At 40.8% G+C, this 17457-nt stretch overlaps 1 protein-coding gene across 1 annotated transcript in view; it reads right to left on the bottom strand.

Moving 5' to 3' along the window:
- Positions 1 to 17457, bottom strand: part of NRDC (nardilysin convertase) — a 50371-nt gene that overhangs the window by 6441 nt on the left and 26473 nt on the right. Inside the window, exons 18-28 of the mRNA XM_054979278.1 lie at positions 15272 to 15391; positions 14648 to 14699; positions 13988 to 14138; positions 13751 to 13878; positions 7734 to 7896; positions 6688 to 6719; positions 6067 to 6205; positions 5190 to 5237; positions 1604 to 1656; positions 1102 to 1185; positions 250 to 340 (exon numbers count right to left, since the gene is read on the bottom strand). Coding sequence (XP_054835253.1) covers positions 250 to 340; positions 1102 to 1185; positions 1604 to 1656; positions 5190 to 5237; positions 6067 to 6205; positions 6688 to 6719; positions 7734 to 7896; positions 13751 to 13878; positions 13988 to 14138; positions 14648 to 14699; positions 15272 to 15391 — 1061 coding nt within the window. The remainder of the gene's footprint in view (positions 1 to 249; positions 341 to 1101; positions 1186 to 1603; positions 1657 to 5189; positions 5238 to 6066; positions 6206 to 6687; positions 6720 to 7733; positions 7897 to 13750; positions 13879 to 13987; positions 14139 to 14647; positions 14700 to 15271; positions 15392 to 17457) is intronic.

Raw genomic sequence — 17457 nt, 5'->3', positions numbered from 1 at the left:
TTCATTTTTAGAAGACAGCCTGTTAAACAGAGCTTCTGCCCTGAAAGTTGACCACACTCCCTAAGGTTTTGTGGTTGGCTCCACACAATTCTAGTCTCCATGAAGGTTAACACAAATCAAAGACTGGGAAATTACTGGTCTCAGGGTTAGTAAAACTGGTGATCTGATCATACCATTCTTTATTTACAAGCAGATATCGTACACATCCAACAATGAGGAAAATGCAGACCTTGTTTTAAATACCCTTACCTGTGTATTGAAAGCTTCTTGTGTCATTTGCTTGAGTTTTTCCTCAAAGCATAAAAGAAATTCTTCTATCTTCCTATCCACTAGTTCAGAGCTGGGGCGGGGGGAAAACTGAATTAGCACTCAAACTCTTAGTTCCTATTGCCACAATTTTTCTAGGGTTTAGAAAAAGCAGTTTCTTGAATTCTTCTGAAATATAAGTCTTTTAAGACAAAGTTCTCAAGTATAAAAAATAAAGATTAACTTTGAACATAATTTTATCATAATCAAATGTCTAATTTATAGTAAAAATATACACCATTTGCTCTACGGGAGCAAGCTAAGAATAGCCCTTTTTCAGCAAATTAAATGAACTCACTAGTGTAACATTTCCAAACCTCCTTTTCTGGTAGTGCAAAGATTAGTATGTACCTTGTGCTTGCTGGGAAAGTCAGTTTTTCACCTAAAGATACGCACTGACATCTGCTGAAACAGAACATCTGTCACCATGCATTTCAAAGCAAGCACACAAGTGGATACTTACAGTGAATCCTATGCAGAGTTACTCCAATCTAAGCCTACTGACTTAAATAGACTTGGAGTTGGTACATAGAATTGCACTGATGGTGACTTAACTATCAATTTTCTTTAGCACCCTTAAAGTAGTAGGAACCAATGACGGATTATAGCAGAAGATACATGAGGTCAGGCTAGGTAGTAGAAAGTCCCTTTGCTTGATACATACTTAGGAGGGTGAGTTTGTGTATTTCCTACTTGCTTGGTGTTGGATTATCTTCTCTAAAGAACCTCTGAGTTTAAAGGATCCCATGATGGAAATGCTATTTTTCAATCAAATTTTTAACACACATCACTAACTTGTATTTAGTTGCTTGTGTTGCTACAGTAACAGAGAAGCCAAGAATTCCAGATGTATTCCTGCAAGTTGGATATACATGGTATCTAAAAACCAAAAGGAGAAGCAGAGGTCACTTCATAAGAACAATGTACTGAACTAGTTTAATGTGAATGCTGTTAGTTAAGAATGCCCATTTCAATCCGTATTCTCAGTGTTCCATTGATAATCAACTAGTCCTTCCTTTCTAGGCATGCACCAGGTGAGTATCAAACCTATAGGTATCTTAAAAATTCTTTAAGTTAGAAAATGTTGCTCCAATTTTCACTATAAGACCAAAGAGAAAACAAAAATCGCCCAGCTATCTGAAACATTTTGAGAGGACAAGGGTGGTGATGAAAGACACTGTTGGTTGTTTCAACTATAGCTTGTGAATTTGACAAGTTGTTACCAATAAGGAGCTTCCACATTAAACAGTACAAACTTTTCCCTTGCTTCTATTAGAGCAGCTGCATAGGAACTTACCCTAAGGTTTGCTTGGTTCGGAGAAAGTCAAAACAAGGCTCTTCCATGTACATCTGAAATTCAGCAGGATTTCAATCAAGACAGGCTCTTTGCTTTAGGAGGGAGGGAATGGGGAACTGATCTTTAACCTGCTGCAACCCCAAAGGCTCAGAGTAAATAGCTTATTCAACAAGCAAGCAATCCGTTTTTTAAAAGGCAGAAGAACCTCATATATAAAATACTTGCCCAAGTACACTCCATTACTTTGATGTGTACAAAGGCATAATCTGATGCAATTTGAAAACTATGGGAAGCTTTAATGTTAGCTGGACAATGTTGTAGCACTGGACAAGAGTGTTCTGCATATTCCATATAGTCACATATACAAGTTAACACATCACCTTGCATACTGGTAGATTCCCTGCAAGTCACAGGATTAAATACAGCAGGAACATTTACACTGACAGAAGGGGGGGATTTTCACCAGCTCCTCCCTCATGCTGTTTTTGGGGTTCTCTCTTGGCCAGCAGGAGCACCATTTAACGGGCATATTGGACAACAGTGAGAATGGGAAGTGGAAAAGTTCCACTCCAATCCCTTCCATCAGATTTTGTGCAGACTCTAACCATAGCCCCTTCCCCAGTACAAAACAGAATTCTAGGGCTTGCCAAGCAGATTATACTGAACTGCAAAAAAACATAATGGAAATATTAGCTGAAGTCTCAGAAACCAAAAGCCTGCACAAGAAGTTCCTCTATCACATGTGAGCTTTTATATAACATTTTCACAAATCTCTTTAAATATGTGTGTGCAACATCCACCAGCACATATTAGATTGGTTGTGGTTGTGGATAGAAAGAAGAATGCATTTCCTAGGTTACGAAACAGTACTGCCAAATCTAAAAGAATGCCTGCATGGTTAATGACCCAAATCAAGGAAGCTAAAAAACCCCAAAAGGCTTCTTAAAAGTCTGCCCCAATGAAGTGAACAGAAGGAAGGACAGGGTCTGGCAAAAGAAGCGTAAGATAATAATTAGACACATGAAAAAAAATTGAGAAGTTGATTTCTTAAAGCATTAGGACAAACAATAAACAGTTCTTTAAATATGCCCAGAACAGGAAACCAGCCAGAGAAGCAGTTGGGCCTTTGATTGATCAAGGAATAAAAGGATTGCTAAAGGAAGATGGGAGCCAGCAAAGAAATTGAATTAATTCTTTGCATCTGTGTTCAGGAATGTGTGGGACATGTGCCCATACCACAGGCACCGTTTTCAAGGAGGGAATCTGAAGAACTGAGTCAAATTGATGTGATGGGATGAAGTTCTAGACCTACTGGGAAAATTAAAAAACAGTAAGTTTCCAGATTCTGATGCATATAGCCAAGAATTCTTAGGAAACTCAAATGTGAAACGACCCACCAACCAGTATATTTAACTTTTCACTGAATCAGCCACTATATCAGAAGACTAGAGAGTAGGAAATGTTACACCATTTTTTAAAAAAGGCTCCAGAGTGAAACCAGGAAATTACAAGCCAGTAAACCTAGCATCTGTCCCAAGCAAATTAACAGAAACTGTAATTAAATACAGAATCATTAGGCACATAAAGGAACAAAGCCTGCTGAGGGAAAATCAGCATGGCTTCTGTAAGTCCTGCCCCACCATTTTTTTGGAATTCTTTGAGAAAGTGAACAAGCAATTAGGTAACAATAACCTGGTAGACGTTATATACTTGGACTTTAAAAGGGCTTTAGACAAAGTACATCCTGAGAAAGTTTCACAGTCACGGGATAAGAGGAAATATTCTCTTATGGATTTAAAATAGGTTAATGACTGGAAACAAAGAATAGGAATAAATAGTTCTCACAATAGAGGGAAGTAAGCAATGGAGTCCTGCAAGGGTTGGTATTAGGGCCAATGCTATTATCTGCAACTGGGAGTGAGCAGTACAGTGGCCAAGTTTGCAGATGACGCCAAACGAATCAGGATGGTGAAAACCAAGGCCAACTGTGAAGAGAACCAGGATGAACTCCATAAATAAGGGGAGTGGGCGACAATGTGGCAAATCAAATTCAATGTAGGTAAGTGTATGGTGAACAACCAGAACAAAAAATCCCAACTTCAACTATATGTTGATGAGGTCTGAACTTGCTGAGACTGAGATGGAGACGTTGAGGTCATAATGGATAACTCAATGAAAGCGTGAACCCAGTGTACTGCATCAGTGAAAAAGGCAAGCTCTATGCTGGGAATTATCAGGAAAGGAACTGAAAATAAAACAGCCAATATTATAATGCCCCTGTACAGATCTATAATGTGGCCTCACGGGGAATACTGTGTGCAGTTCTGGTCACTGTATCTGAAAAAGGCCACTGCAGAGTTAGAAAAGTACAGAAGAGGGCAACCAAGATGGGGGTTGGAGCACCTTTCCCATAAAGAAAGGCTGAAGAGTCTAGATCCAGAGGAGCTAGTCGTGTTAGTCTGTAGTAGCAAAACAGAAAAGAGTCCAGTAGCACCTTTAAGACTAACCAACTTTACTGTAGCATAAGCTTCCGAGAATCACAGTTCTCTTCATCAGATGCTGAAGAGTCTGAGGCTTTTCAGTTTAGAAAAGAGACTACTTAAGAGGAACATTGTAAGAGGTTTATAAAAAGATGCATGGGATAGAGAGAAAACCGAGAGAACTTTTTCTCTCTCCCCCAAAATGCCATCTCTCAGGGCATCCAGTGAAGCTGATGAACAGTAGATTCAGGATGGACAAAAGGAAATACTTCTTTACATGAGTGGTTAAAATGTGGAATTTGCTGCTAGAGGATGTAGTGATTGCCACAGGCATAGACAGCTTTAAAGGGGGATTAGACACATTCATGGAGCTTAGATATATCGGTGGATACTAGCTGTGGTGATTAAAGGAACCTTCACATTCAGAGGCAGTAATCTGTGAATACCAATGCCAGGAGGCAACGTTTTTTTAAAAAATACTTCATTTCTTTCCCACCTTTCTCCCTATCGTTATCCTCGCCTCCATTTTTAACTCGCAACAGCCCTGTGAAGTAGGTTAAGGTAAGAGAATGTGATGGCCCAAGGTCACCCTGCAAACTTCCATGGCAGAGCAGGAAATCGAACCTGGGTCTCCCAGATCCTAGTCTGTCATTCTAGCTTCTAACACATTGGGGAAAACCTCAGCCTCTGTGCCCTGTTGTTGGCCCTCCAAAGTAACTGGTTGGCCACTGTGTGATACAGGATGCTGGACTAGATAGATGACTGGTCTGATCCAGCAGAGCTCTTCTTATGTTATTAAGAAAGAAGAAATACTCTTTCTACAAGGATAGTCATATTGCTGTCCCCAGGCAATTCCCATGGTGATACACAACCATACTTCATACAGAAATGTCTATAATGATCAGTTGCTGTGCCGACATCCCCAAACATCACCCCCAAACATCCATCTATTAGTACAAACTCCCAGAATATGGTATTTTATAGATTATTTTATGCACAGTCCATCAGTGTTCGCTAACTGAATCTACATTCAAGAGTTTTAATCATTACCATTAAGACTATACAGAATAGAATCTACTTGTTTTATAAAAGTAATCTGAACTTACCACAAGCAATTCCATGAGGGAATATTCTCTTAAACTCCTGGCTCCAGACTAAACAAAAAACAGAGTTAACTCACTGCAAAGTTTGTGCATTTTCTATTCCACTAGCAGTTCTAGACAATGATTATGAAGCCCCAGAATATCACGGAGGGTATCTTTGCTGAAGCTAAACCTGATCTATGCCATATAGAGTTCTATGACAAAAGAAAAGCAGGACATAATGTTCTGACGTCCATTACAGAAAGATATAAGGTACTTCCAGCTGCCCACCTGTACATGATAAAAATCAGGATGAGCAGGATGGAAATAAACAGATGGCAGCTCTACTATGTGAAGAGATGTTTGCCCGTAGATCCAGGTTGTTGTTAAGAGTATGATGAGCCCCTCCTGAGCTTACTCTGCAAGCAGTTGTCTCATCCCTTTTATGTGGTAAGCTGCAATGAGCTAAATTTTTAAATGACAGCTCTCTGGTTACTGCTAGTCTTTTTTTTCCATCTGGGGTTGGATGGCAGTTTTGTTTATCACAAAAAGACAGACCTATATTATATACAAATGATCTAAAAAGATCAGTGGTTTGCCCTCTACTTTTGCAAGAATTGTAGGATGAATCTAAAAAGTCTTGTCCAACTGAATGTTAGTTTAATAGGCAGTAGAACAATAAAGCTTTTTCTGGACTACATCCATGTGGGAAAGGAAAGGATACATATTTGAATGCCCAGTGCTATGCTAGGAAGAAGGGTTCAGTGTCATCTTCTCAGTATATCAGCTTTCTAAGTGGAATATGTAAAATAACATCTCCAAAACAGATAGGAAAAACCCACTATAAGCAACCAGTACACCATGAAATGATAAATACACCATCTCTTTAGACCCACTCTACCTGATAATACACTGTCACTTCAGAATTTGCATCCCCTTTGTTAAGAGTTTTCACTTTGCACAGCAGATGGGTACTTGGCAAGTCCATCACTTGGAACTGCACTGGACATGGGTGTACTTGAGGAAGGAACTGCAGTTTTCTGAAAGGAGTTTAAAGATCAGAATGTCAGCTGCCAACCCACTCCTTAAGCCAACATCAATGATGTCATCCTGGCACACAAGATGTCTGAAGCTGATATGAATGTTTGTAGACTATGTCCCTTTAACAAAAAATAAAATACACAATAATACCCAAAACAAAAGGCCAGCATCATGTAAAAGAGCAAAATTGTATTTAATTTTAGGAAGAGGAACTTTTGTTTTACATCTACCTTTCTTGTTCTCAAGATTTAGGAAAAGAAAAAGAAGCAAGGAACAATGGGATTTTTTAAAAATAATTATAGATCCCAATGTGTTTTGCTTATAGCTTTGTCAGGGATCTAACAGTTCTCCCACTGCATCTTGCTTCTTTTTCTCTTCCTGGACCTTATATCAGTGCAGTTTCCCCTTTTCTCATGTCTCAAGAATTTGCCAACATTTACAGTCTTAAACATTTCCCAGCACAAAGGACAAATATACTCACTCAACAACATAATCCAGAAATTCTTTTGATTCCTAAAAACAAAAACAAACATATTTTTTCTAACTACACACAATGCCACAGTACAATTGTTGGCATACAACTTTGAAGCAGAAAAAAAAGAAAGAAAGCTGGGTGTGGAGAGCTTCTGTAGGACATATTAAACACGCTCCCTGGACAGCAACCTCCACCCAGAACATCCAGGTCCACCTCACTTGCTCCTCACCAGGTTACAATAATAGATACCTTCCTATATATTCTGGGACCCCATTAAGGTAAATTGTTTCCTAGCATTACCAGCAGAGATTTTGCCCCAAAGCTTCAAGAGCTCAAATGCAACCCAGTTAAAGTCCTCGGGGAATTTGTGTAGAAAGACAGGAGAGACAGTTTTAACATAAATAAAATAAAATATGAGCATGAATGTTTTTCCAAAGATATACAACAGGGAAAGAAAAAATAGAAAGGATGATCCTGCAACAACAAACTAGAAGTAACTTTGTTTTGCAATACAGGAAGTCTAATGTTCAAGTTTAGACATTATTCACTGCTTGAATACACTGGAAAAACCATGTTCCATCCCCATGGGCTCATCCCTGTAGAGAGAAGTCATGATTAGACATCTTTTTTATGCGTGCAGGTCTGAATGTGTAGAATATTCATACACTGGAGCTGCCTAGTCTGAAGCAGTTAATACCAGTGTGAAAATGTTGGCCAGCTTATTTCAAAGACATTCCAGTTCCACTCCACCAACACACAGGCTGTTTAACCAAAACAGGGCTTTTGGGCAGTAACTGCAGGCCGTGCACACTAAATTATGTTCAATTTGAGCAGGTTGCACTTACTAATATTAGACAGCCTGCTAACATACCTTCTTCTGATAAGCCATTCTGAGCAAGTGTAACTTAATATGGAAGTTAAAGTTGTCAAGAGTTTACACATTGCAAGCATTATACCTAGCTCAGAAGAACTGTTTGTAGCTTCATCAATCAACATAAGATATATATTGCTGAAAGAGACAGGGTAGCTTCAAGTTCAGAGATCATACTCACACTGCTTGTGAAATTTCCTTGGACAAGGCCCTCTGCAAAGAGCTGAGCCTTGAACGCCTTCACAAATAACAAGAGAGAATCAATGGAAAGGCCCTTCATTAGCGTCTCATATTTGTCTGTCATAGACCACCTTCCGTGTTCCAGTATTAAGAGGCGTAGATCTCTGTAGCAAAGGAAGAAATACTGATAAATGCTAGTTAACTAAAAAACGCCTTTGAAGCAGCTCTTCCATGCTGTAATCTCAGTCCAAACCTAAGATACATATGGGCAACTCCAACCAGTTACAATTTCAATGTCCTCTCTCGTCTCTTTCCCCATTTTTCTTAACACAAGATCAAATTCTGCTCAGAGTACAGATCTGTCATTCTTTTAACTCCACAAATCACAATAATTACTGAGAGTCTGTGACAGAATCCTGAGGTTCAATATAGCTCAAGAGTGCCACCTAAAATGTCTGGGTTCTTGGACCTCGGGCTTACATGAGAATAACACTTTATTCTATATTGTACATTGGCTCTGCCTGGCCAACTTAATTCTTTTTGAACAAAGGACAAACTGCTTGGGCCAGATTCCATTTTTGTCATAGAAGTGCTGATGGCCGGACCATCCTGGAGTAATTCTCTGATTGGCAGAAATAGTCTCTGACATCATAGATGGAGCAACAATCTCTGACATCAGAGATGAAGTGGAGGGGGGGGGATTCTGGAAAATCTGAATCTCAAAGCGGCAAGCCACTTTGGGTTTGGGTATTTAAACCGCTTCGGGAATATCAGGGAACATTTGGCCATTGTTTCCAATAGGAAATGCCACTCCTGGCTATCCGAGGACCGGGGGGGGAGGGCATTTTCTTCCCTAATAATCCTAAATTTGCAGGGGACCCTCTTCTAACCCTCCTCACGACCACCCAAGTTTCAGAAAAATTGGACTTCGGAGGGCCATGTTATGCCCCCCCCAAAAAGGTGCCCCTATCAACCGCCAACCTTCATTGTTCCCTATGAGGATCAACCTTCACATCAGAGAATCACACTAAGAAAAAAATTAATTTAAAATGCACAAAACCATATGAAGCAAAGGGCACTCCAGCAACTAGAAGTAAACTGAAGCCCTCCACACACAATATAACAAAACTGATGCAAGGGGAACAACTTCACACCAGAGAATCACCAGAGAAGCACACTAAGAAAAATCCTCCCTCTAAAGAGGAAAAAAATCACTCTCAAACCAGTCTCACCAGGTCCAGTCACCAGGTCCAGTCAAGTCCAGGTCCATTTTGCTTGCAAAATGCTACCCCCAGCCACCTAGAAAGCCCCACTAGCAGCGGAAGCACTGTTTCCTCTTGGAGTTCCTTAGGAACGGCAAGGGAAAGACTGCTTCTGTGCTACTCGAAGCTTAACGAAGCTTCGGGTAAGCTTTGCTTTGGCATTCACAAATCACTTCAGCAATGCTGAGGCTGATTCTGGAATGCCAAAACATCCCAAACTGGGCCCAATCCGGGTTAAAAACCTGGATCTGTAACCCGAAGCGCACATCCCTACTGGGGGTTAGTTAGATCCTTTAATCAATCTCACCAAGGAGGCTAGCTTAGGTTAGACTTCAGTACCCATAAATATATGGGAGCTGTGGAGTTTTCTCAGGTTCCAACACTGGAACATCTGAAGACCCCAAGAGCAGTGGGTCAGGGGTTAAAGACTCCACCACTATCTTGGTACCGCAAGGAAGTCTGTACATGCTTTAAGTATCCTGCCGCAACCTAGGTAAAGTGTAGTTAGCTGAGTTAGAGCAATATTACTGCTTTTTTTGAGAAACTGTGTGATAGTGTGCTCTTCCCTGTGTTTTGTATTTTGTCCCCTTTCAAATCCACCCATCATTTCCCCTTTTTTTCTGACCTTTCTATAACAACATTTTTGGCTTCCTTACTACAGTGCATTTCTCTGGGCTATTTCTCTGAATCTCTTCCCTATGGGACAGACCATTTGGGCACTATAGAGCTTGTTGTAAGATATTTTCCAGGGTTTCCACCCTGTTAACTTTGATATTTTGCTAGGACTGAGTTGGAAAGGCACTTTCTCAGCAGGTCAGTCTAGATGTTCACAAGGAGACCTGAGGATGGCAGCTGATTACCAGGGTGCTTTCCAGAGAAACTCTGGTCTAAGGGTGTTCCCAGCAAGGAAAGATGCTTCTCTCCCCTCTTCCTAACTGTTACAATTTGGTGGCATGGGAGGGATTCAAATTTGAAGAGTTCTTTCCCCTTTGCTTTTTGTGGAGCAATCTCATTTTTCTTTGTTATTTTTTTTACTGAGAAATCTAAAGTGAGAAACACAAAGCCAATTTTGAAAGTTTTGGGAGAAGCACAGCACACAAACACGCACACAGATTGTTCTTCTGTTTTGTTTTGTGAGTTTTCTTTATGAAATAGGAGATGTTAGCAGGTCAGGGACTAGACCTCTCACTATTCCAAGGGGGAGATCCAAATCTTCTGCCAGCTGCTCTAATGCTAAATGATTCAACCGTGGTCCAAACTGAGAGTGTGTACCTCACTTCCAGTTGGGAAGAGAGGAAAGAAAAGAAATGCGGAGAGGAGACAGAAAATGAAGAAACAAAACTGCAGAAAAAGAGCCTTTACAGATGTTGAAGGAGAGGGAAAGCATGCAAGATGCTGTGATTCCGATTGGAACTTGCTAAGACAAGCACAGCCTCACCAAACATGGCAAGAAACCCACTGACAGAACTCCAACATTTCCCCAAGTATACAAAGGAGGCCTTCTTTACTTCCTCTGAACATGATTGTCAAGACTTTAATATTCCTAAGAAAAGACACGCATGCTCTCATATTACAAGAGAATTGGAAGAAGTCTATAGAGACACAGAATCATAGGGTTGGAAGGGAACTGTAGGCTCATCTAGTCCAACCCCCTGCTCAATGCAGGAAATCCACAGTTACCTCCCCGCCCCCCTACACACACACCCAGTGACCCTTACTGCATACCCAGAAGAACAGAGGTGCAAAACACCATCAGGATCCCTGGCCAAACTGGTCTGGGGAAAATTACTTCCTGACACCAAAGTGGTGACTGGCATTACTCTGGGCATGTAAGAAGAGGCTGCGAGAACTAAACACTAATGTAACCCTTCCTGCCCTCCCTCTCATGATCTGCCTAGGTTCACAGGATAAGAATTGCTGTCTGGTGGCCATCTAGCCTCTGATTAAAAACCTCCAAAGAAGGAGAGCCAACCACATCCCAAGGAAGACTGTTCCACTGAGGGATCGCTCTGTCAGAAAGTTCTTCCTAATGTTTAGCCAAAAACTCTTTTGATTTAATTTCAACCCACTGGTTCTGGTCCAACCTTCTGGGGCAGCAGAAAACAACTCCGCGCCATCCTCTATATGACAGCCCTTCATGTACTTGAAGATGGTTATCATATCACCTCTCAGTTGTCTCTTTTCCAAGCTAAACATACCAAGTTCCTTCGACCTTTCCTCACAGGACGTGGTCTCCAGAACCCTCACCATCTTCGTTGCCCTCCTTTGGATATGTTCCATCTTGTCTATATCTTTCTTAAATTGTGGTGCCCCAAACTGAACACAATACTCTAGGTGAGGTCTAACCAGAGCAGAGTAGAACGACTCCATCACTTCGCATGATCTGGACACTATGCTTCTGTTGATACAGCCCAAAATTACATTTGCCTTTTTAGCTACCACATCACACTGCTGACTCATGTTCAGTATATGATCTACTAAGACCCCTAGATCCTTTTTGCACATACCACTGCCAAGACAAGTCTCCCCCATCCTATAATTATGCTTTTGATTTTTCCTGCCTAAATGCAGAACTTTGCATTTATCTCTATTGAAATTCATTTTATTTGTTTTAGCCCAGTTTTCCAGCCTGTCAAGGTCATCCTGTATCCTGACTCTTATACTGTATTTGCTACCCCTCCAAATTTAGTATCATCTGCAAATTTAGTAAGCATTCCCTCTATTTCTTCATCCAATCATTTATATAATCATTTACATGGCCAAGACTGTATGGGGATTATGACCTTTTTAAAGATAGGATGAGGCTGTGCAGCTGAAGAAAGTCAGAAAAACTTCAGAACTTTAAAAAAGTGCACCACAAAAACATTTTCCCAGACGAGAGGACATGTTTGAGAGGACATTTTAAACAACTTTTAACTCACTGGTGGCAAGGAGAGGGAATTACATTTTCCAGCAAGGAGGACCAAAAACTGTTGAGCTTAGGAGTAAAATAACTCCTTTACTGCTGTTCTACAGATATGTATGAAGAAGTGGCCAAACAAAACCCCAAAACTGTTGCCCAAGCAGCAGACTTTGCAGGTGATGGAGTTGCAAGTGATCCAAGGGAGAAAGTTTATTGGAGGAGACAATTGTTTTAAGGGTCATGGGGCAGCACCTCAATGGTCTGAAAAGCTGTCCCACCATGTGGATTGTAAAGCCCGACAGCCTAACCCTGCAGCTCCAGTTAGCAAGCCCAGCTCACAGACAGGTGAGATTGCTTGTTTTAATTGTGGAGAGAAGGGACATTTAAATCTGACCACCCTTAAAAGCCAAAAGGGAGTCAGTCTCAACCTTCCAGAGTGTATCTGCTGGGAAATGTCACCCAAGAGAATGTAAATCCTCTTTCTGGGCCTGAAAATCCTACCAGTCCTGAAGACCTGAATGAGCAGAATGGGAGGATCCATCTGACCATCATGGGTGATGATCCATCTGACCAACCCTGACAGTATTCACTTTAAGCATCAGAAGGAAATTATTCTCAATGGGGAAGCCACGCAGAGGTGGAGGGCATCAGCAATTACAACTGTCCATGAAGATCTTATTGTGCCAGCTATGTGGATACCGGGAGAAATTTGGCCTATTGCTCCATGGGCACATTAAAGGCAAGAACAATGTAGCTGCAGATGCCCTATGCAGAAATCCTTCCTAATATACTGTATGGTTACACTGCAAAGACTATGGAACACTGAACTATATACATTGCTAGTTGTTTTCTTTTAATGATCTATGGGCCAAGGCTATGGGACAAAGATAGTTCTGGTGGCTTTAGTGGATGACATCCATCTGAATGCAGACAAAGACCATGCTTCTTTGTTGCTCTTCCTGGCTCTATTTGCAGCCATAGACACAACAGATCATGCCTGTATAAGCCTGTATATGCACATTCTCTGTGGTAGCCCCAACCTTATGGAAACACCTGCCTGAAGAGGTAAGGAACGCTCCTAACCTCCCAGCTTTCAACAAACTGAGCAAAACACAATTATTCAGGAGGGCTTTCTCTTACACAGGTGACAGGACTGTGCTGTAAGGAAATGGTTCCCAGGGATGCTTCAATAAAGAGAGAGGGTCTTTAGACTATACTACAGTGCACTGACTCTTACCGCCATTTATTACATCATGTCAAATTGCTTATGTTTTGTTTCAACATTGCATTGTTTCAGCTCTGTATCAGATTTCTGTTTGTTTTCAAATTTCTGCAAACTATATCCTACTGTATATTGAATGCCACAGCTGTTGATTGTATTGAACTTCACTAATGTAATCTGCCTTGAGTCTCCATGAGAATGATGGACCATAAATGTAAATGAAATAAATAAAAATAATGCAGTTCCTAGCTCTTTCATGTTTTGAGGTTACCTTTGAAGTGTGCACCCAGCTCTCAAATATGGCTTAGAAATGACAGAAAAATAAGCACATCCTGCTCTATCAATGCTCAATTTCCCAGCACACAGACACCGTCTTTACTTCCTCCCCACAAACACTGCTTTCCCAATTCCTGCCTTGCTTCACCCAACTGATTGCCAAAAATATTTTCCTCTTTCCATACAAAATCACTGAAATGAGATTAAAAGTAAGGCAAGCCCACTGATCCATATTTTCTTTCCAAGCCTTACATTAGCATTTCCCTACCACAGATGATACCCAGGCTCACATGCAAATACAATTTACTCCCTCACCCCAGAAATTCATCCTTGTTTTATTGAGTCCCATCACTCACTTGGCTAGTGTCTCCGGTTTGATGAGGATGTTGAAGTAAGTCTTTTTCAATTGCTCAGTTATCATCTCAAAAACTTCTGGAGTAAAACTGAAGTTGGCTAAGTGGTCAATAATGAGTTGAAATAGCAGCTAAAACAGAAAATCAAAATGCTAGAGCAAATTTTCAGCAGTCTGATGGAGCAGGACCTTTTTTATACATACAAAAGAACATAAAGGTTAAAATAGTGTTAACACTTACAGGCAGCTTATGATTGAATCCTTTCACGCGAATGATCAATCCATGCTCTCCTGCTACCAGTTTGTATTCCAGCTGGGCAACATCTGCTTCATAGGCAGGTTCAGCAAGGTTGTGCGCAAAGATGTTCACAAATGTATCAAAAAGCACTATGCTGCACACAATAATTTGTGATGGTGGGAAACAGAAAAGGTAAAATGTTGAAATAAATTTTTACAATAAAGAAGCTATAGAATTATTCCATGCACTTAAATATAGAAAATGTTTCATTCTTTAAATCAATCTCTTTAACATAATATCAGATTCTTTTAGACCATGAACTGCATAGGAAACATGACACAATGAGATTCTGGTATCTGAGTGTCAATGATGGGAACTGTCATTTTACTTAACAGTCCACTGTTGATGTTAAGCCAGTGGTAAACAGAATTCGAGGAGTAGCCCGCAAGGCAAAATATAATGCTTAGATGACAAATGAAGTAGCATTTCTCCCTCCTCCATACACACTACCACATTTAACTCAGTAGTAAGCTTCCCAGTCAAGTAATTCTGAGGCTTTACACAGTGCAGAGAGCTCAGAAGTAGCTAGAGGCATTTTAAGTGCTTTTGTTGAAGGAGAAAAAGTTAACCAAGAATAGGAAAAAAAGAGACTTTCACCCTTACTTCTCAGCAGACTGCTGGACCAGCGGTGAGATTAGATGGAAACGGATATAAGCTGCAATAAAGGTTATTGTGAGTAACAGCAAACAACGGGGTAGTTATTTCTAGATAGTTATTTCTTATTGAGACATCTAGACTTCAACATTAAGCAAGTGATAACTAGAGATTAAGGAGTACCTCCAGCCAGAACACAATATTTGGATGAAAAGTGAAATGCTCCAAAGCCTTTGCTTTCTAAAACCATGGGGCCAACACAGTCCAGCTATTCCGTCACAAATTCTATTTGTAAAAAAAACTCCCAAATTTTTATTTGATGACATGGATCTCAAGAAGCATGTAAATGCCATTTAATTACACCTATTCTACCAATAAAACATGTATTCAAAAACAACACTGAAGCTGGAAGGCTGAATGGTGTCCCACTAACAGATAAGCAAACAACCACTCTCAACCTGTAGGTAAATATACCACATGATACCAGAAAAAGGATGAATGTCTCTATTTAAAAATAATAATAAAACAAGTAACTTCAGGTAAGATATGAGAAACAATGTGATCTCAAACACCCAATATTTTATAGGACAGAAATGCCTCACAGTTTATAAAAGACATATATAAGCATGTTACCTTTAGGGATTTTGAATTTATCATCCTTCTTGTACCACAAACAACCTTGCTGGGTACTAAGTATACTGACTGGATACTCCGTCTGAGGACAGTCGGGGGCCTTCAGAGCAAAATCGGTTGCTGAAATAGCAATAAAGAGGAAGTTATATAGCAGAACCATAAGCAATAGATCAAATCCACATATTTCTGAAATGAATGATCCAGCCTTACAAGAACTGCTCGGTCTATTCAGTAACAAGTATTCAGGCATCAGTGCAAGGGTACAAGTTGGCTCTGCCACTGCAGTTACTTACAACCGGCTGTAGATCTGATGTCATCCTTAGGATTATTTAGAAGCTCGGAAGCCAAGATCAGTGATGCAACTTATGCTTATTATTCTTTAATAGTTACAATGCTTTGTATCCTATATTTTTATCTTTATTTCAAATAAGCCAATGACCCAACAGTCTTGGACAACATAAATCACTCTAATACCACCCTCTAGTGGAAGAAGCACCAGAAGCAATCACTGGCTGAATCCAAAGATCTCTCAAAGGGGCCATCAACATGCAGTCAAAGAAGCTATGAGAAGATTTCAATTACACCATATCCACAAGGACACAATCTGTCTGAGTGAGCTACTCCTTGGACTCTACACAGCAAAACATAGGAGGGAAAAGCAGTTAACCTAATTGTCAGGCTCTGCTGTGGAGGCATTGGAGCCTGGAGGAGGCTTGCTTTGATAGGCCATAGGGCTGGCTTCAGAATGGGAGAGGAGAAAGGTTTACAGCACCTTCACACCCTCTCTCCCCCATTGGCTGCCAGTTGCTCACTTGCTTGCTTGCTTGCTCTCTCCTCCACTCCAACAGGCTCCAAAACTCCTTCCTCCCTGGCCTGCCCAGGGGGCTCACCTTTATAAGGGCGACCCTGGGAGAGTTCTCACACCTCCCTCAAGCTCCAATCCATGCCCTCCTCCCATTCCTGCATGAAGGGCCACAGGCCCAACCCAGTGCTCCCAGGAAACCTTGCGCCCAGCCCTCATCTCTCTGCCACCCAATGCAGGGTGAGGCTGGTCAGATCGCCACACCGGTGCCCGCCCCTGGACGTTCATGGTGGTGGCATTTCTGTGGCCACCTCAGGAGCTAGGCTGCACCTGCTGGGCTGCCACACTTGCAGCCCTTCCTGTGGCCCACCCCGGACAGCCTCAGCACGAGCAGTTTGGTTCTTTTGGGCTGTGTGTGTGTGGAGCTTGTATTTAGGAGTGTGCCTTGGCCATGGCAGCCTTGCCATAATGTTTCTGCAGTGTGTGTCAGGTTTGACTTTTTTCCATAGGAAACAATGGAGTGGCTGGGTGCACCTTGTTCAGGAGTCCATAGAATTGGACCCTGGGGTCCAATCTTCATGAAACATGGGGAGTCTTTAGAGGACAGTCAGGAGTGGGTTCCCAGAAAATTTGGTAGCATTTGCTTGATAAAGTGCCATTCCCAGCCCCCTGTATTGGATCCCATGGTCCAATTTTCATGAATCTTTTTTTTTAATTTATTTTTTATTTTTATTGTAGAAAAGTTAAAAGATAGAACAAGAGAAAGAAAGTGGAACATAACAAGAAAACAACTACAAAGGGCCAAGAATGGCCTACAAATCAATCTACAAAGTAAAAACAGTAAGAAACATAATAGGCATATTATTAATCCATTACAGTTTTTCGCCTACACCACTTCCCTCTTTATTATCAATCAACTTGTGATCTCATTAATATCTTTTTTCTGTGGCTCTTCTTCTTAATATCTCAGAACCTTATTCTTAAAAATCAAAACCACAACTCATTCATTCATTTTTCTTTGTCTCTTGCAGATAGTCCATAAAGGGTTTCCAATTTTCATTAATCTTTCATTTTATCAAGAATTACCCAGTGGGATGTCTTAATGTGTCATTCTATCTTCTGCCTCCTAATGTGTTTAGGAGGTTGCTGAAAATGTTATGAAGAAACTTGGGAATAAAAGTGTCAGCTCTCTTTCTGTTCTTCATTTGCATCCTGCCATCTCGATCCCTAGTTACAGTATGAAACCATACCCTTGAAAGTCAACTGAACTGTATCCATTTCAGATGAAGTTCATCACCAGCCCTATCTTTCATATTTGCTCTTGGACCATCACTGCACCTGGAGTGTCAGGTGCTGCAACAACCCAGAATACTTTTAAGCAACT

Source organism: Eublepharis macularius, chromosome 5 (genome assembly GCF_028583425.1).
Source record: "Eublepharis macularius isolate TG4126 chromosome 5, MPM_Emac_v1.0, whole genome shotgun sequence".
Taxonomy (NCBI): Eukaryota; Metazoa; Chordata; class Lepidosauria; order Squamata; family Eublepharidae; genus Eublepharis; species Eublepharis macularius.
Note: the sequence above shows the minus strand (reverse complement) of the source record. Positions and strands in the feature narration are given on the sequence as shown.